The 21,558-nt window shown below is 39.1% G+C and overlaps 1 protein-coding gene across 1 annotated transcript in view; it reads right to left on the minus strand.

The window, feature by feature from the left end:
* Nucleotides 1–21,558, minus strand: part of cacna1bb (calcium channel, voltage-dependent, N type, alpha 1B subunit, b) — a 214,162-nt gene that overhangs the window by 109,377 nt on the left and 83,227 nt on the right. Inside the window, exons 5-9 of the mRNA XM_047372543.1 lie at nt 21,280–21,467; nt 9,436–9,539; nt 6,731–6,846; nt 6,551–6,640; nt 1,784–1,873 (exon numbers count right to left, since the gene is read on the minus strand). Of these exons, the coding sequence (XP_047228499.1) occupies nt 1,784–1,873; nt 6,551–6,640; nt 6,731–6,846; nt 9,436–9,539; nt 21,280–21,467 (588 nt within the window). The remainder of the gene's footprint in view (nt 1–1,783; nt 1,874–6,550; nt 6,641–6,730; nt 6,847–9,435; nt 9,540–21,279; nt 21,468–21,558) is intronic.

Here is a 21,558-nt window from a genome sequence, read left to right on the forward strand (position 1 = left end):
TCTGTTGTAACTGCATTTCAACCTGGAAACTCACAAGAGAAGACAGGGATGCAATTAGAAAAGTTTATTAGTGAATGTTTATATTTTTGGCGCTCGGACCCCAGTGGAAGATATGAATGCTGAGAATGACATGGGCTTGAATGAACATCTTAGGGTTAGATTTAAAGATGTATTCCCCCCTGGGATCCGATCCTGGTGGTGGAGTGGAGGCCTGAGGAGATTTGGAAAGAGTTTGGAAGCCAAATGGTGGAGATGGGGTGGAGGAGGGTCAAAGTCCAGCTGCAGAACGGAGGGTTCATGGATGAAGATCTTTTAAAGCGGAGCCTTGAAGGATGATTGGCCGGGGAGAAATGCAGACTTGACGCTGATTGGTGGAGCAGAGCCGCATGGAGGAGTAATTAGACGAAGCTGGAGGTAATGGTGAGTTTTCCATGTTGAATTTTCGTTTAAACTCGATTATGTGAAGAGAGATGGAGATAGACATTTATTCCCTCTGCACACCTTTTTATGAAAGGCAGTCAGTAGATTGAGTACCTAGATGTTTAAACTGAAGGCAACAAATTGGATTTGGTTAGCAGACTAATGTTTCCAAAGAAAAGCATTTAAAAATATTAATATAAACTTGAAAAAAATATAATAGGCTCCAGGGGATTTTCTTGCAAGTTAATTCAACATTATAATTGGAAAAGTTAATTATCTCATTTCTCCTTGTAGGGGATATGCTTCTGTAGGAAAAAAAAAAAAACTTTATTCCCCTAGATCAATGCATGGTTTGTGCTGTGCTAATGTACAATACTATGCAGATGTTTCCGGGAAAGGTTAATTTACTTTCACAAAAATAACTTCTATTTATTGTTTTGTTATTTATTTAATTCTGGCTCCAGCACTGGTCCTCGTTCAGAACTGGAACATATTTGGTGGAAAAACCCTAAAAGAAAGTGATATCACTGAGGACTTCAATTTAGCAATTTTAGTGATGGGCTGAGGAAATTATTGTGGCAGATGAAAGACATAGTAAGCTAATTTTCTGTCAAAATCAAAAGAGGATCAACAGTGAAATCAACTCTAAATTAGAAAAATGGTCTTGATTAAAGGATTTTAGGTAAAAGCCACGTAATAAGGCCAAATATAGGTGAAAATGTAAAACATTTCGCAATATCAGAAGCCTGTTTGGTTGTTGAAAAGCTGGAGAGAGATACAATGGTCAGTATCTTCAGGCAATAGTCAAGTATGAGGTCTCCTTCAACGTTAGGGCTGCATTTCTGCAGTTGGAGTTGGAGATTTATTCAGAAACAATTGCGTCCTTAGTGCTGATAAATGGGAATATATTTATCCATTATGTGATACAACCATGGATATAGCCTATGAGGTCCAAATTTACATTTGGCAAACAGCTGAAACATAAAATGTATGTTTTAATATATATTTTAGCATTACTATAAAAACCAAACCCCCAAAGAAAAGAATATTCCTTAAAATAGGACCTGATGCCCTTTTTGCAATAAAAAGTGCCCAAAACAGAAAGGAGTGAGAACATGTCGTGTCATCACTTTTCAACATATCGAGCAGGATAGGTACTAAAATTCAGGGTTTTCTGTAACATCATTAGCCGTACAGTCTATACTGGTGAGGTAACAGTGCCTGCTAATCTGATAAATGGAGGTCAGAGGGCCAGTTGCACATAGGCTGTAGAAAACTGGTTTTCACAGACACCTTTTATGTAAAAATCTTTGAACAGCTGGTGTCAGGTGACCTCCATCTGATTTAAAGATGTGAGACGTACCAACAGAGGACATGTCAGCAAAGGGATCCTCGCCTTCCTCAGCACCAATCAGATCATTTTTATCCTTCTTGATTTTGCCTCGCTTCAGAACTGCAAAAAACACAGCACACATAATGGAAACTAGCATTTAAAAGATTGTTCTGTTAATGAATTAAACAGATTATCTCTGATTTTATCAAATGTATTCTGAAAATAAATGATGGCATAAGAGTTTCACACTTTAAGCAAACAGCTCTTGCAGAATTAAAAGGGAGAATGTGTTCCCTCAAACTTAGCTTTGAGACTCATAGAAAAAATGATCCAGCACAAACTAAAACAAAATTCACTTTTGTCAGTATCAGCTACGGAAAACAGAAAAGCTACTTAAAAAAAGGTCTCGCCATTTTAAGAGGCTTATTTTGCTTCAATTTTCTACACAGGGTACATTTTTAATTGTTTTAAATGTCAACATGGTAACAAATCAAATTACAAAAACAGGTAGGAGGTAGCAAAACTAGTATTTCAAGATGACACTTTAAAGATGTTTTCATCTATTTCAAATAGTCAAAAATTGTTTAAACTGGAGGATTTTATATTTAATAGAAAAAGGAGCTATCATCATTCATGAAGGAAGTGGCGACCAACAGTTTAACAAAGAACATCACAAGTGCAGAGGCTAACAAAAGAGTTCATCACAGCACTCACAAAGCAAGAGAGACATACAAAAATGCAGTGGAAACCTAATAGACTTCTGTTTGTGCTCATGTACAAGCTGACATTAGTACTGTTGCAGAGCTGCAACAGTACTACAGAGAACTAAATGGAGCCTTGCACCGCAGTTAGCGACAGGAAGTCAGCATTAATACTGCAACATCATCAGCAACATCAGAAGGTTAGCATTAGTACTACAGAATCGTTAGCAGAAACAGGAAGTGAGCATTAGTACTGGAGTGTCAATAGCAACAACAGGAAGGCAATATTAATAATGCAGCATCATTAGCAGAAACACAAAGTTAGTGTTATTACCACAGCACTGTTAGACACAGGAAGTCAGCATTAGTACGGTAGCATCGTTAGCAATAACAGGAAGTCAGCATTAGTACTGTAGCGTCGTTAGCAACAACAGGAAGTCAGCATTAGTACTGGAGCATTGTTAGCAACAACAGGAAGTCAGCATTAGTACTGGAGCATCAATAGCAACAACAGGAACACAGCAGTAGTACTGTAGAGTAATTCACAGAAACACAAAGTTAGCATTGTTACTGTAGCACTGTTGGCAGAAACAGGAAGTCAGCATCAGTACTGGAGTGTCATTAGCAACAACAGGAAGACAATATTAATAATGCAGCATCATTAGCAGAAACACAAAGTTAGCGTTATTACTACAGCACTGTTAGCAGACACAGGAAGTCAGCATTAGTACTGTAGCGCCGTTAGCAATAACAGGAAGTCAGCATTAGTACTGTAGCGTCGTTGGCAATAACAGGAAGTCAGCATTAGTACTGTAGAGTCGTTAAGAACAACAGGAAATCAGCATTAGTACTGTAGCATTGTTAGCAACAACAGGAAGTCAGCATTAGTACTGTAATGTTGTTAGCAACAACTGAAAGACAGCAGTAGTGCTGTAGCGTCGTTTACAGAAACACAATGTTAGCATCATTACTGCAGCACTGTTACCAGAAACAGGAAGTCAGCATTAGTATTGCAAGCATGTTAGCAGCAGCTACGAAGTAGGCATCAGTACTTCCACACAGTTAGCTATTACAGAAAATTAAAGTGATCCTGTAGCACAGTTAGCTAGAAGTTACTAAATTACCGAATTTGCATGATGGGTTATCTGCATATAATTGTAACGGATGTTGTTGAAGTGATAATAAGTAGCTACAATTATTTCCACCAGCAATGACTCATATACCACCGGTTTTACTGTCTACCTAAATCCCAGACTATGACTGACACTTTGCTCCATTACTCACACCTGTTATTTACCTGAAAGAAACAAAATTAATATTTTCTGCACCAACAACATCGAAGTGGCATTTCTACAGTTGAGGACTCAGACATTTAAATCCTTCATTTGTGACAAATTGAGCAGACAGGATTGCTGGATTCTGTCACTTTGCTGAAACTATAGGCTGTGGATGTGTGTTGAGTGTGTGTCTGTTTTCTGATAAATGCATGCCACCCAACTACCTTCTAACCAAGCTGCAAAAACTTAATTTATCAGCAAATTAGTGAATTGAAATGTACTTTTTGAAGACTAGAAAAGTAAATTAAAAGTTTAGAATAAACTCTTCAAACAGAATGGAAAACAGCTAAATATGCTTTTGTGCCGCCATATAACACATAATATGCAGTGATGTTGTGTCTAATAGAAGATTTGGTTAGTAAAATGATTTCTAAACCTTTCTGATTTATTCAATCTTTAAAGAATTATGTACAGTGTATTTGTAGTGCCTTGTTATAGTATTCTTACTATTTGACTTCTACCCATTGTGTCACGTTCTAACCACGAACCTCTATGTATTTTATGGTGATTTCATGTGACAGACCAACACAGAGTGGTGCCTTATTGTGAAGTTGAAGAAAAATTATATATAGTTTAATTAATTTGTTTAAACAAATATCTAAAAATCCAATCTTAAGAAAGGAACAGTTTGCAAAAAAGAAAAACGGGGACAGAGGAAATAGTCAGAAACATGGAAAAACACTGAGGCAGGAAATTACAAGCAATTTAGGTACAACCTTAAAGGTTTTATTCAGGAGCACAGAATTTTAATTTCAGGGAGTACAGTTAAAACCCTGCAGTTAGCAGCAGGAAGCGGCTGAGTATCTCTGCAGAAATCTACAAACTGATTTCGTTTTTTAATTCTGTGATGCTTGAATGATCTGCTAAGAAAACTGGGAGAAAGGAAAGGTGTGCTCAGATTACTAGATCATTTCCAGACACTGCCACCGAAACCTGGATTATTCATGTAATTAGGATATGTTTTACCTATGCAAATGTAATATTTGATTCTTTTGTTTTTAATAAACATATATTTGCTTGCATTGTGCAAGTACTGAGCCTATAAAAAGTGCCACACACAACAGTTTTTTTCTTATACAGGTCCTTCTCAAAAAATTAGCATATTGTGATAAAGTTAATTATTTTCTATAATGTAATGATGAAAATTTAACATTCATATATTTTAGATTCATTGCACACTAACTGAAATATTTCAGGTCTTTTATTGTCTTAATACAGATGATTTTGGCATACAGCTCATGAAAACCCAAAATTCCTATCTCACAAAATTAGCATATTTCATCCGACCAATAAAAGAAAAGTGTTTTTAATACAAAAAACGTCAACCTTCAAATAATCATGTACAGTTATGCACTCAATACTTGGTCGGGAATCCTTTTGCAGAAATGACTGCTTCAATGCGGCGTGGCATGGAGGCAATCAGCCTGTGGCACTAAGGTCTTATGGAGGCCCAGGATGCTTCGATAGCGGCCTTTAGCTCATCCAGAGTGTTGGGTCTTGAGTCTCTCAACGTTCTCTTCACAATATCCCACAGATTCTGTATGGGGTTCAGGTCAGGAGAGTTGGCAGGCCAATTGAGCACAGTGATACCATGGTCAGTAAACCATTTACCAGTGGTTTGGGCACTGTGAGCAGGTGCCAGGTCATGCTGAAAAATGAAATCTTCATCTCCATAAAGCTTTTCAGCAGATGGAAGCATGAAGTGCTCCAAAATCTCCTGATAGCTAGCTGCATTGACCCTGCCCTTGATAAAACACAGTGGACCAACACCAGCAGCTGACACGGCACCCCAGACCATCACTGACTGTGGGTACTTGACACTGGACTTCTGGCATTTTGGCATTTCCTTCTCCCCAGTCTTCCTCCAGACTCTGGCACCTTGATTTCCGAATGACATGCAGAATTTGCTTTCATCCGAAAAAAGTACTTTGGACCACTGAGCAACAGTCCAGTGCTGCTTCTCTGTAGCCCAGGACTGGGGAATGCGGCACCTGTAGCCCATTTCCTGCACACGCCTGTGCACGGTGGCTCTGGATGTTTCTACTCCAGACTCAGTCCACTGCTTCCGCAGGTCCCCCAAGGTCTGGAATCGGCCCTTCTCCACAATCTTCCTCAGGGTCCGGTCACCTCTTCTCGTTGTGCAGCGTTTTCTGCCACACTTTTTCCTTCCCACAGACTTCCCACTGAGGTGCCTTGATACAGCACTCTGGGAACATCCTATTCGTTCAGAAATTTCTTTCTGTGTCTTACCCTCTTGCTTGAGGGTGTCAATAGTGGCCTTCTGGACAGCAGTCAGGTCAGCAGTCTTACCCATGATTGGGGTTTTGAGTGATGAACCAGGCTGGGAGTTTTAAAGGCCTCAGGAATCTTTTGCAGGTGTTTAGAGTTAACTCGTTGATTCAGATGATTAGGTTCATAGCTTGTTTAGAGACCCTTTTAATGATATGCTAATTTTGTGAGATAGGAATTTTGGGTTTTCATGAGCTGTATGCCAAAATCATCCGTATTAAGACAATAAAAGACCTGAAATATTTCAGTTAGTGTGCAATGAATCTAAAATATATGAATGTTAAATTTTCATCATGACATTATGGAAAATAATGAACCTTATCACAATATGCTAATTTTTTGAGAAGGACCTGTATATATCAAATTTCTTTGACACAGTCTAAATTGCATGAAAAAAAGTCAGAGCAGAGTGTCTGGATGCTGTTTTATGCAAAACATTTAAATGCAGGCTGCAGATATTCAAATCTTACCTGAAAGGTTTTGTTTTCTCTTGTACCACGCACCGTCCAGCGGGGACTTCTCCTCAGCAATCTCATCTTCTTCTTCAAGCAACACCTCCTCTGCAACAATAGATTAATTTGTCATATTTAGTCTCTTTTTTTCTTATTATTGACACAAAGCCACCAGTCCAGATTTGCTTCTAGTCTAACCTGCTTTGCAGATCCACTCCAGGTATCCGGTGAGCTCCCTCTCAATCTGCTGCTGTCGGCGAAGCTTCAGGAACTCCTGCCTCTTCTCCACCCGTTCTCGCTCTTTGGCAAATTCTCTGACAAAGGTTTATTTGAAAAAAAGAGACAGAAAATGCATCATCAGCTAGTTTTGATCGGGATATGTTTTATTTTCTCTATCTTATGATTTATATTTGAAACTGTCATGAAGCTGGGAGGTTTACACCTCTACGTGGTGGCTTAAGACTTCTGAAAAACATTCATGAAGATGGATGTACTTGCAAATTACAAATATGGCACACAAATCAACTAATTTTTCATAAAAGATCAACAATCTGTTTCCCGTCCCCTGCAGACTAAGGTTGCACATTAATATATTTGCTTTATGAGAAAAGCCAGAGGATGGCGATGGGTGAGATGAGTTTTTTTGTGGCTGGAGACACAATAAGATCAACAGACATAAGATCTGACAGATCCAGAGACACAAACAACTGGGAGGATTAAAGCGACACATCCCATTCATGATATAAGAGGTTTGCAGGAAAAGTCAATTAGATGACAAAAAGATGTTATATGACAGAGGAAGAGCGTAATCAGTTTAGTTTAGTCAATTTTTCACTTATATTGGGTTATGTCTCCATAGCTGGATCCTTGTTCACATTTTAAAACTCTAGTTTAGTTAAAGTGGCCACAAACATGGCCATTGATTTAAAATGTTCTTATTACCTTCCATGTACTTAATTATGTAATAATTGATTTTTTTTAAATGTGCTATTATTTACCTATTTAAAATGTTTTCATATTCTTACAGACATTCTAATTTAACATTGGCATTTAACACCATATTATGTCAGCACACGATAGAAAAACCAACATCCTAAATGTATTCCAACAAAATCCAGTTAACATGTTAGCAAATTTACACAACAAATAACTTTTCTGAAGAAGCTTTTTTTTACTTTTTTCACTAATTAACCCCCACTTTTTGTGTTGACTGTGTGTTTAACCAGAAGTTTTACATGTTTTCTAAAATTCAACCACAAACCCAAGAAAAACTGGCAGAGATACATACTGCAGCTGATACCTTCCAGGAACTTACTGGATATTTTCCAGAAAAGACAGGTAGCTTTCTGGAACAAACAGATTACTTTAACTAGAACTTACCTAAAACTTCACGGGGACGTACAGGTTACATTACCCAAACCCACAGGCTACTTTCCGAGCTTATCATTTACTTCACAGAACCTGAAGGTTTATTTTTCTGGAACTTCCAGATTACTTTCCTTTATTTTTCTGGATCCAACAGGTAACCTACCAAAACATAGGTAAGTTTTCAGAATTTACACGCTACTTTCTAAACCACAAAGGTTACTGTCCTGGACCTTTCAGGTTATGTTCAAACATTTAAAAGTTATTTTATTGGAATTTTCAGGTCACTTTTCAGAACTTTCACTACAGTTTCCCAGAACCTCCCAGAATCTACCGACAAGTTTTTGGAACGGACATGTTACTTTATGATGCGTTCTGGATCTTTCCGGAAATAACAGGCTACATTCCAGGAACTTAGAGGTTTCATTTTCTGGATCTTACAAGTTGCTTTCCAATACTTTTGAGAACTTTCAGATTACTTTCTAGAACCTAAAGCTTACTTTGTAAACCTATAACTTTCTGAAAACTACAGGTCACTTTCCAGAAGCCGACAGGTTCATTTCTAGAACTTACTAGTGACTTTTTAGAACTCGAGTTCTTTCCCAGAATTTAGGGGCTGCTTTCCCAAAACGTACAGGTTTCATTTTCTGTAACTAACTGTATACAACTTTCTGGAACTTGACAACTTACTTTTCTGGAACCAACAAGTTACTTCTAGAACTTTCAGGTTAGTTTTCCAGAATATTGAAATATCATTTTTGAAACTTACAGATCATTTTCCATTATTGTCTGAAAGTTAGATTTTACGATTTAGAACCAATGGGTTATTTTCTGATGTTTTTTTAACACTTTCCAGAACTTAGCAGTAGTTTTCCTGGAACTTGCAATCAACTGTCTCAAAACCTACTGACTGCTTTCCCGGAACTTCCAGGTTTAATTTACAGGAAATCAGTCTACTTTCTATTACCAGTACATTGCTTTCCCAGAACTTACAGGTTAGTTTCTGGTAGGTTAGTTTCCACTTTCCTAGAATTTAAAGTGAAACTCTTTTTGGAACCATGAAGGGCATTTTCAAGGACAGTTACCACAACTCACAGGTCACTTTGATAGAACTCAAAGGTCACTTTCTGAAACTTAACAGTTACTCACCGGAAGTTACAGGTTATTTTTCAGTAAGTAACCCCTAACCTTTCGAAAGGTTACCTAATACATAAAATCTAATGGTTAAGCCTTTCTTATAATCATTACCTTCATGCTCATTGACACATTCACACTCAAATAATACAATGCTTTACTTTATGTTTGTACTCTATATAAGAGAGGATGATTTCAGGAGCAATAAGAGTTCAGGTGTCTCACTAAATCATTTTCACTTGTGGCAGGGTTGGTAAGCAGCAATTTACACACTGAAGTGAATCCAGCTTTAATTCTAAACACATTGTTTGCCCTGACAAGATGGGAGTGATATGGTTACTGCACTTACATTTGTTTTATATGAAGATGAAATGCGAAAATATTTCTTCTTTAAGTGGACTTACCCCGACAGGACACCGAGCACCAGGTTGAGCATGAAAAAGGAGCCTATGATGATGAGAGGGATGAAATAGAGCCAGTTCCAGTTGTTTCCCACAGCATCATTAGTCTGAAAACAGAGCCAGAAAAGAAAGGCTGTAAATCACGACACTGATTTCCCTGTTTATTGCTGTGAAAATCCATTAAAGTTGTATATATAGTTGGTTCCAAATTTTAACAAAAGTATATTCTGCTTCTCTGCCTGTTCTGTCTGAAGAAAGCTTTCTCGGGTTCCTCATTAGAAAAAACAAACTGTCATATCAGTTCGCCTCCTAAGACACAAAGGCACTCTGTCCTCTATCGCGCCAAAACAGAAGCATGTAACTCTAATTAAAGTTGTTCCTAACAATTCAGCATGATAAAACTGCGTTGCAGTACCAACTGCCACAAAAAAAACACATGCAGTATTTTCCCATTCTCCAGTCTGTACAAACCACACAATATTCAGAGCCATATAGTAAACGTTCTGCTATTTTTCACAAACATGTTACTGCAGTATTTCTCTCTGCTGGATTTTGACATTTTTTATAGAAAAAAGAAAACAATGGGTTTACAACACACAAGTATTGTTTCAAAAGCGAGATGGGGCAGGATTTTAGAATTCATTTTGACATTTTCATTGGGACATATGAGATTATATAACTGCTAAAACAGGTAGAACAACCGGAGCACAAAGAATCATCCAGAGTCCTCCTGTCATGAGACCATCAGCTGCCTAGGCAGCATCTCTTCCTTTTCCCCTTCCCAGTTTGCCTTGCCACTTGAAGGCATTCAGGGGAGGTGGTGCAATCATTTGAATCAGATGTGCCAGAGCAGAGACACGTCTAAAAACATGGACTGTGAGTCCTGAGGACCAGGGTTGTAAAACGCTGCTCTAGAGCAGTGAAGACATGTTCTCTAGAGTGACCCATAATGCCTTTCTGTCTGGCAATCCAAGCGATGACTGGGTTTGACAGCTGCCAGGAGAACAGCACTTGCCTGACTGAATTGAGTCGAGTGTGACGTTTGATAAAGAGAGAATTATGGTATGGTTCTGATTTTCAGGAGTTTGGCTCAGTACCTTAGTTCCAGTGAAAGGGACTCTTAATCTTTCAACATATTAGACACTTTGGACGATTTTATGCTCCCAACTCTATGGGAGATGTCTATTTCCTGCTCCAACATAACTCCACACCAGTGGACAAATCAAGGTCCATAAGATATGGATGAGCGTGTTTTGTGTGGAAGAACTTGACTGGCCTGCTCAGACCCCTGACTGCAACCCAATATAATACCTTAGGAATAAAATAGTGCAGAGAGCCTAACCTAACCTAGACCTTCTCGTCCAGCATCAGTGTCTGACCTCATAAATGCTCTTCTGGTCAGATATTTCCATAAACTCACTCCTAAACCTCGTGGTAAAAACCTTCCCAGCACAAGTGAAACTGTTATAGGCGCAAAGGATGCACCACCATCATACTAAACCCTGTGGATTAAGATAAGCCTGTTAATCAAGTTTATGTGTGTGTGAATGCAAGTCAGCTAATACTTTTGGCAATACAGGGTTTGCAGAAATTCCTGCTGCTCTGCAAGTAGAGAGTCCACAGCTAACAAAGCTGCAAACAAAGCAGGCGCTAAGAGAAATGTCAGAGAGATCTCCATTAATGGTATCAAATGAGTTAATGGTTCTGTTTTTATTTTTTTGTCTGGTTCAGTTCTATTACAATCAACATAAAGTGGCCTGAAACACTCCTCCCACTCAGCGGTGGTGTGAACAAGCAGTTTCCATCTCAACTTTTTCAGGCAATGATGCAGAATATCTGTTGGATTGTAGGTCTGCTTCAAAGACATAGTTCCTAAAATATTTATCAATTACTCCTCAATTTTCCCAAACACTCTCATTTTGCTTCTCCTTTGCAGTTGTGCCTCTATGTCCTGCCTCTGGAAGTCAACGTCCTCTGTGTCTGAGAGTGCTACCGCACAAGGGACAAGCAAACCGCAGACTGATGCTCCGTGTGAAGCACAGTGACATTTTGCAGACGCCGGTGTCAAAGTAATTGTGATGGAAGGTTCAGGCCAGCCCAATCAGTGGGCTGGGGTTCTGTATTATGCACCAGAGAATCCGAGATAAGAGCATGAAAATGTGCTGCAGCAAACCTTCTGGCCCCGCTGTCAGAGAAACAACCACCCACCCGTAGGATAAATACCTCAGAGGGGCTGTGTTGTATTAGCTGGGTTCATTTCTTTTCAAGCATTTCATGACTTTCTCATCATCTCTTACCCGCTTTGTCTTGTTTTTCCCTCCACTCTATAGCTGAAGTCATTTAGTTTGACACTTACATGAAGGTCTTTTCAACTTTCTTCTTCATTAAGACTTCAAGGAAGCTTTTGGTAATAATTTGGCAGTTCATGAAATGATTTTCCATTTTTTTCTTAAAATGTGCAAAACATGGAAGAACTAACCAGCCAGTTTATACCTAACAGAAGAGGGGAAGTTTGGCCTTGCCTTAGACTGGATGAAAGATGCATGTAAAGTCCCCCCGTGTAAAAGAAGACGTGCCTGAAATCTGCTTTCCGTTTAGTGACCAGTAGGGGTTTGCATTGGGCTCACCGGAAGAAGAGTTTTACTTCTGCACCCAGAAATTATGAATGTGGTGTTTTTTTTTTTCCTGGGAGGAGGATGTCTATGTCCTAGGAGCTGCATGGTCTAGCCTGGTAGCAGCTGTGGAAGTTTATCCATGACATGTGGCCCATGAACATCTACACATGCACCTTGGTGGTCAAACAATTAAAAGTAGAATGGACACTGCTGCCCTCGCTCAAAGTTGCCTCATTTATTGAAAACCTTTTGGCATTGCAGCTGTTATGTGCATATAAAACTGCACCATGCTAAGGTCTCTCGCACTAAGATGACTTTACACATCCACTGAATTTCCCGTGCATTGGGGCTTCCTGCAGAAGATAAGCACACACACACCACCTTCAGCTGCAGGAATAGTGGGGAAGAGAAAATAAAGTGAGGCTGTCTTTTGTGTCATTTACACTTTTAAATTCAGCTCGAAAGGTGGAAGTGCTTTTCTTTTGACATGGCCTTGATCCGGCAGCTTCAGCAGTTGAACCAGGTTCATTTGAGAATAAAAACACATTTCTCTGGTTATACTGGGAAGGATTCTATTAGATGTCCACTTTTGCAGAAGAAAACATTAACAATAAATAAAGCATTGATAACAAAATTACAATTAAAAATAAATGACTAATAATGACAATAAAATATAATTTTGCAGCCCTTATAGTAAGTAACAATTGTTTTCCTTGTAATACTGGACATTTTCCAGAGCTGCAAGAAAACCTCTAGAAAATATCTGGCAGCCTAACAAAAACTTTAGGATAAACCTAGCCACCATAATGATTTCATTGCACAAATATGGATGCAACGTTTGTCCTCTGTCCAGGACCCAGATTTTGTGCAGGCTGTAAAATGCCCTGAGCAGCAATAAAAAAGGAAAAGAAAACCTGAATCTCTCGAGGACATCACTGAAGGACACCCATCATTTCATTTAATCATATGTCACTTCATGACGGAGGTGTGATTATCAATGAAACATAACTAGCAGCCTCTGGCACTGTCAGTAAAATACATCTGAGGCACCATTTAGGTTCAAAATACAAATATATTGAAAGATTTTGTGAATAGACTGCGCAAGAAAAGCACAAAAAACGATTATTCTGGTTCTATTGCTCTTTAACAGACCAAACTGATCCTTATGCGGCTCCTGACTCACACAAATAAGTAAAAAAAACATTCTCATCTACCCTGGAAGATGTTTCTGTTTTTTACTTTAAACGAAATAAATAAAATGGTTCTCCTAAATTCTTAACATAAACATTTTAAATTTGTGGCCTGGATTTGTATTCAGCCCCGCTGCACCAGCTTTGCACATCTAAAGAATAAAGTTTTTGCCCACTGTTTATTGTAATTTAGCTCAAGCTCAGTCAGATTGAATGGAGAAAGTATTTCAACACAAATTTTCAAGTCTCGTCATGGCTTCTGAATTCAGGTCTGGACTTTGACTGGGCCATTCCAAAACATAAATATGCTTTAATTAAACCATTCCACTGCAGCTCTGGCTGAATGTTTAGGGTCATTGCCCTGCAGCAAGGTGAACCTCCACCCCAGTCCCAAAACTTTTTCAGCCTTCAAAAGGTTTTCTTCCAGGGTTGTCCTGAGTTTACCTCCATCCATCTTCCCATCATCTCTGACAAAATCCCCTGTCCATGCTGAAGAAATGCATTCCCACATCATTATGCTACCACCACCATGTTTTGCAGTGGGGTTGGTGTGGTCAGAGGATTGAGCAGTGTTAGTTTTCTGCCATGCTATATGCCAAAGGATAAATATGACAGAAAACAGAAATTGCACATCACCCTGAATACACTATCCCTACCAGGAAACATGGTGATGGCAGCATCATGCTGTGGGGATGCTTTTCGTGCTACTCTTTCACTATTAATGCAGCGAATGACTCTACGGCTCCTCCAGAGTTAACATGGGTTAAATGAGTATGAATACATGGCACTGTAGTGCCTGCCATGTCATATTCTGCTGAGACAATTTTAGTTTCCAACCACCACAAGACAGCTATGCCTGCCTCTATTTGCTGCTCCCACATCCTGGATTTTCTTGACATGTAAAAACAACCATTAGAGCGAAGTTCACTTGACATGATTAATCCAGAGCTGTTCTTCATCTGAGCTGGTGTGGGCTGACAGCTTTAAATGATCAGCAGGGGAAAATATACAAAAAAGGCACAAAAAAATGCCACAGATTTGGATTCACGCATCATGCAGTTCCAGGGTGACAGTTTCTACTCCCACTCTCCGCTTTCGGATCAACCATCAACACACAGATACAGGCACAAGGAGAGCCTGCTGAAGGGAAGACAACTGAAGCTCTAACATCACGCACAAGTGTCAGCAGCTAAATAGCCAGGGTGACACACAGAGCAAAAGGTCTTTCAAAAGCAGCAAAAAGTAGGAGAATCAAAAGAGCTGCGTGAATATGAAGTTAAAGCTAATCCACCTCTTGTGGAGTCGACTATTATCTCCAGACTTTTGAAATAATTTACTTCACAGTAATTTTAGTGAGACTTTTTCAGTTTAAACCTTAACTGTGCTCTGCATCCAAGTAATCTTACTCACTATTGTACAGATACAGATATGTTGTGCTGTTTTTGCTCAGTGTTAGCCATGTACAGAGCTGTGAAAAAGAGTTATTCTTTTTTTGAAGATGATGATTTAATTTATCAGGGGAAAAACTATCCAAGCCAACCTAAGCTAATTCATGAATAATCTGTAAGTAACAAAAATTGTTTGTTTGGTTTAATTAAACTCACCATGCCCAGGTCCGATTAGTGAGGGACCTGTAGAATCAAGAAATTACTTAAATAGAACCTGTCTGACAACACGATGTATGCTGAATGACCCTTTTAGTTTTACTTGTGTTGCATGTATGTCCTGTACAGTCTCTGGCTTATTTTAGTTTTATATTATTGCTTATGTGCTTTATGTGAATGTGTGTGCTTTCATTAGCTTTTTACTTTGCTGCTGATTCACTTGGATTTTCCCCGCTGAGGGACAATAACAGATAATTCTATTCTATTTTATTTTGAAAGACCTAGAAAAAATAGGGGTCATGCCCCAATCTAAATAAACAAAATCCTCGACGCAGCCGTCCGGGTTCGATTCCTGACCCTTGAACCTTTGCTGCATGCCTTCCCTTTCTCTTTCTGCCCATTTCCTGTCTATATACTGCAAAGAAAGGCCACTAGAGCTAAAAAGAAACCTTTAAAAATTTTCTATGGACTGACAAGACCAAAGTGGACCTCTTTGGAAAATCTTTGAAAAAGAACATCATACAAACATGGTGGTGGTAGTGTGATGTTCGGGGCTGTCCAAACCTAGAGGTGCATCTCAGTAGGCTGGAATATTCGCTCTGATGAGGCTCATTTGTCAGATGAAAAGTACCTTTTGAAAATAACAACCTTTATTAACAACAGTCATTAAACATACTTTTCATTTATATTCTAATTGTACATGCCATGTTTTTATTAGTTGTGGGGGGAAAAAATCATCATATTTACCAGAAACAGGCTTGAAAACATCAGTCTGTGTGTAATTAATCTACATAATGTGTTTCACTCGGTGAATTGAGTTACTGAAACAATTTATTGAGGTGTATGTACATCAAGACACCACTGGTTCATCTCTTAGGTTTAGAGGCCTTTCTATGTCTGAAGGATTTACAGATCAAAATCAAGTGGCTTCCTCAAAAAACTGGAGAGAAAATGAGTAACAATGCAGCAAAAGATCTTCAGAAAGCCTGGACAACTTGAGACGATAAGAAATTCTAGCAGCTTGGATGAAAGATATATAGAAATGAGGGTTGACTGAAGACTTTCTAGCTCTACTGTAAATCGAGATCTATAACCAAACCTACACATCTCTCATGTGATTTAATAAAACTCTGACAGAGCAGACATAATTAGTGTTGCCTCTAATTTAAAAGTAGCCGTTGAATCCTCAGGGGAGGCGGGGAATATGTAATGAAATTGCGGACTGTGAAATATGCATCTCTACGTTAACAACACAGTGAAACCGCCCACAGATCCTGCTGCTGCTTCTGCTGCTGCAACAGCAGTAGCACGTTGCCTCCTGTGTGGCTCACAGTGTACAGACACTCTCACAGTGTGAATCGGAGCAGCACATTTCTGATTTTTGTGTGCACTCTCATTGTGTTACAGCTAAAAGAAGAGAGGGAAAGGTGGGATAATAATGTCGGGCGGTCACAGGTGGAGGAAAAATGCTGCTCTGTAGATTTATAGACTCACTTCCTGGATTTTAGCTGTGTTAAAATCAGTTGCTGATGTGTATGTTCTCGTTTAGTATCATTTGGAATCAAATCTTTTCCCTATTGCAAAATGTTACTGGAGGAATTAAAGATATTTTGAAGTAGTTGATGTTGAGGTGTCGCCTGATTTTTTCTTCAGTGTTAAATAAAATATATATTTTCCAGATGTGAAAATCCAAACTAAAACGGCAGGGACCGGCAGTCATCATTTAACCTAATGAGTTTCCAAAAGCACACCTACAGTTCTGACCCAGATCTAAATAGATACATACACCCACACTAATATTTACCTGGATGTTCTTTAACAAGTTGCAAAAGGTTAAAAAAGATTTTAGGAAAGTTCTGGCTTAATATTTGACCACTCTACTCCACTGTGCTTGACATTCACTGCTGTATTCTTAGCCTCACTTTGACTCGAACCTATTTTTCAATGTCGGCAGGTACAAATCTCAGCCTGGCTTTAAGGTGTCGATTCTGCGGCGCAGGCTTCTTTTATAGTTAGCACCTCCAGACTCTATGGTTATATAAAACTGGGTTCACTGTGGAAAGTCACACTGGTGTTCCAACAGAAAACTGTGTTTATAATCAGCTTAAACTTTGGTGTTTCCTCAGTTGCTCCTGAACATCCTGACCAATTTCCTTTAAACTGAGTAACAATTTGGGTAAGATGGTTGGAACATACACACAAGGTGGGGCTTCTAAAGCTAGGAACCCTACACCACCTGTGAAACATGGTGGTGGCAACATCATGTTATGAGACTGTTTTAACTGCCTCCCTATAGTTTTACTTCAAACCAACAGCTAGATGAATGAAACTTGGACAGGGCTTGGTGTTCCAGCAGTACAAAGATCCCAAACACACATCCAAATGGGTTTTCGAATGGATAAAGCAGGCTAACAATAATCTTCTAGTATGGTCTACCCAAAGACCTGATCTCAACTCTACCCTGTTGCTCAAAAACGTTCCATCCCTCCAACTCCTGTGTAGTGCTGTCGGTTGTTCTCCTTCTGCCAGATTCCATCTAAAGACCATTGAAAGGGGTGGTCTTCAAGCAGGTCTTACAAAGCCTCTCACAAAACAATCACCTTGACCCAAACTAATCTGGGTTAAGAAGTGGCCTCTCCACTTTGAAAAGGCCTTAAAAGAAGACATTTGACACATATAAACCACCTCACTGGGCCAGATCATCCAATTATGTGGCTTCTCATTCACTGCTATGCTGACGATACCCAACTCTGATGACCACACAGTCTCAGCATGAATCTCGGACTGTCTTTCTGCGTATTGACATGGATCAACGCCTATCGCCTCTAGCTAAACCTCTCTAAAACTGTACTGCTTGCCTTCCCAGCCAGACCAATCATTCGCCATGATTTCTGCATCCTAGCTGAATCCCTACCGTTTGCTCCATCAAAGGTAACTAACTTGGGTGTCACAATCAATGACCAGCTGACTTTTAAAGATCATGTTGCCTCTGTCACTCAATCATGCCGCTTCGCATTGTTAAACATAAGATTTAGGTCATACCTGATCTAACATGCCACCAGGCTCCTGGTGCAGTCAATGGTCATCCCCCATCTTGACTAGGATGCCGTACTAACTAGTCGTCCACATTGCAGTGTGAAACCTCTGCAGACACTCCAGAACGCAGCGGTACGTCTCATCTTCATTCAGCCTTAAAGACGATGCATCATATACAAATAACTGATGTTAGCCTACAAAGTGTTTAACTGAACGGCTCCCGCCTATTTGAATGTTCTCATGAAGTTTTATGTGACGACTTGGTCACTCCAGCTATCAAGGGATTTTTGGCTAGCAGTGCCTACGCCACGATCAAGACTTTATTTAAAATAAATGTATTTAGGCATTTATTCGGATAAAAAAACATTTTGTCTGTTATGTTTTGTCTAACAGCCAAACCCACTGTATAAAACAATTTGACACTCTGTGGGTAAGACAAAAAATAAACCCAGTAAATTCAACCATGTGCACGAAATGCTTGTTTTGTATTTTGAAAAAGAAAGATTCAAATGAACAATTAAAAGCCCTTAATAAATATATTTACAATTCTTGCAAATATTTTCAACAGGTACAAATCTTTCAAGAGAAACTAGCACAAAATAAAAACAACTATCCTTTCACAGGATCACAACAATAAAAAGAGCAGAGATTTTAATGTGGGATGGTTATGTATTCCCAGTGATCCACTGATGATTTGCAGTTTGTTCTGCTTTTGGAGAGAAAAATATTTGCCTGAGAAATGCACAGCATGGGGGGGTGGGGGGTTTACATAAAGCTGATTCAAAAAAATAATCAGAACAAAGATCATGCAAGAAGGTTGGCAGTGTTTATAAAACTGTTTTTGAGGCACACTGGCTTAGAGAGTGCAAAAAGGCGCTTCTCTGTTAGAGGCCAGGACAGTGTGAATGTAACATCTACTTCATTAAGTTTTCTGTAATCAGAATGTCCTCCTCCATCTGTTCCTTCATTTGCAGTGTCTGGGATTTGTCTCCCTTCTTTACCCTGAAAATGTGTTTGAAATTCAGAAACAAATACAGATCTGCCACAGATGGTAAAAACATTTAGGATTAAAAGATCTGAGTGTAATTAGAAATTAGGATTCCAGATCACTACCTTACTTACTTTGCTAAAATTAAGCCTCAGAAATGAACCAACACAAGTCATAGCTTTAGCTGACTGCATCTTTCTGGTTCTTTGGAAATTTGGAAAGTTTGAGATGCCTTCCAAAGGTATTACATGTCTGAATGCCTCCACCTGGATAGATAACATTCATATTTTGATTCAGGAATAATAAAAATGACCAAACAGCTACATAGAAAGCAAGAGGTGGTCAACAGGGGCCCCGCCTCGTACTGATATCCACAATTTTGACTTTTCACAGAAAGTAAAAGATAAACAGGGGAATCCTTAATGTTTTTAATGTAGCTTTTATGCCCAGAGAGGAAATACAAAATTTTTTACAGTAGTGTCAAAAAATTAGGACACTTCATTAAATATTATTTTCTTTTAAAAGAAATATTCACATTTTGATGTCTAAGCTGTCTTTTGTTTATCCTTAAACTAAAGATAAACAGAAATTCAAGCAGAGGAAAAACGTTTTGGAACCCTACCCCCATTAGCTAGTCTCACCGCCTTCAGATGAAATAACTTTAGTAAGACACGTTTTTTTACGTAATTGTCATGATTGAGACGTCAGTCATTCAAGCAGTCAGACAAAGAAAAACATCATTCAAAGGCAATTACCACTCTTATCCATTCATGTGTTTTTCATGGCTTATGTTAAGTGCAGCAACAGAAAATGCATAGATTATGCTAGTACCTAAAGCTCTCCACACCAAAGCAATGCTATAACTCCTGGAAATGACACACAGGAAGCTAAAGACCTTCTACTATGTTTATAATCATCAGAGAAGAAAGTGATTTTGAGTTTTAGATGATACAGCATCAAAGGTTAGTGAGCAATGGCAAGCCTGACTGTCATTTAATAGATACATTTATGAAAAGCTGTTTGTGTATTTAATCTGGAGGAGGGGGGGGGGGGGGGGGGTTGTCTTCTCAGTAGCAGAGTTTTTATTAAAAGGCACAGTCATACTTTTGTCTGGCCTGAAAAACCACTAAGGACCTGATGTTTAGATAACCAAACGGTTTGGTAGCAGAGAGGTAAAAGAAAGACTCAGACTGTTGGTAACCCAGTGACCCAGTGGTCAAAAGACACAACCCAAGAAACCACCTCAGTTCTGACATGAGCAGCCCATCCCTGTTTTGGCATTTACAGCCAAACTTTGTACAAATATATCAGAACCGATCAAGGAACTGACAATTACAACAAATACAATGTAACAAGATGGAAATTTTATGGAGTGTATCAGCGCCTTCTGGGTTTGTTGCCATCCCTGTTATTGATATTTAAAGAACCTTAAGATAAATTCATCTTTTACTCCCAAACAACCAGTTGGCATGTCGATAGCATCTAATGGTTGCTATGGCGACTTGGTGACCCCCCCTTAGATGCTGCAGTATGTTACAGGTCTCACAGATTCTTGTTCCTTCCTAACCTTGTCTTGTCCAGCCTGCTTTGTTACCGTTTCAGGGGCCTTAGTAATTTAGATCAGTTGGGATAAACAGAAACATTTTTATTTGCTAAATGTCTGAAAATGTTTTTTTTAAACTGCATGACTTAGATCAAATGTTCTGGGGGTCCTTCCACAAGCTTCTCACAATAGTTTGCTGGAATTATGGCCCATTCCTCCAGACAGAACTGGTGTAACTGGGTTGAGTTTATAGTTTACCTTATTCACACACTTTTTCTGCTCTGCCCATAAATTTTCAATGGTATCTGATAGGATCAGGACTTTGGAATGGTGGCTCCACAACTTTGACTTTTTCCTAAGCACCGTTGTAACTATTTTAGAGGTATGCTTATGGTCACTGTCTATTTGGAAAACTAACTTGCTGCTGAGCTTCAAATTCCTTACTGATTTCTTGAGATTTTGCCTGAATATTTCCACATAATGTTCTTCCACCTTGAGGCACTTTATTTTGTGAAGAGCAACAGTCCCTCCTGCAGCAAAACACCCACACAACATGATGCTGCCACACTTGTACTTCAAAGTTGGGATGGTGTGGTCTGGCTTGCAAGCTTCCCCATTGGTCCATAATTATCTTCCTGATATATTGGCTCATTTCTTTGGATTGTTCAATGATTAATGGAAATTCTCTTTATCATTATTCTGACATTTAGCAGAAAAGAAATTACTTTGTTAATCCCAACTGACCTAAAACACAAAACGTTTAGTCTGATTTGTTGTCAGACTGAAATAAAAGATCATGTGTGTTTTATACAATGTGTGTAAATATCTGCTTCCAGTTGAATAATTCATACTAATTTACTACTAGACGTACGCTGTAGAGGATGTCCACCCAGCCTTCCATGGTGATGCACTGGAATACTGTCAGCACTGCAAACAGGATGTTGTCAAAGTTGGTGATGCCAAAGTTCGGTCCGGTCCAGTACTCCTGGCAAACGGTGCCGTTGGGGCAAGTTCTGGCTGGTGACTCAGAACCACACGGCCAGTCCACCACTCTTTCAGCTGAACAAGAGAAAGACAGAGAAAGAAAAGGAATGGCACTGCCAGAGTTAGTCCAATGCTTTGTAATGAGAAAATATGTCAGTGAAAGATT

The sequence above is a fragment of the Girardinichthys multiradiatus genome, chromosome 8 (genome assembly GCF_021462225.1).
Source record: "Girardinichthys multiradiatus isolate DD_20200921_A chromosome 8, DD_fGirMul_XY1, whole genome shotgun sequence".
In the NCBI taxonomy this organism is placed as follows: domain Eukaryota; kingdom Metazoa; phylum Chordata; class Actinopteri; order Cyprinodontiformes; family Goodeidae; genus Girardinichthys; species Girardinichthys multiradiatus.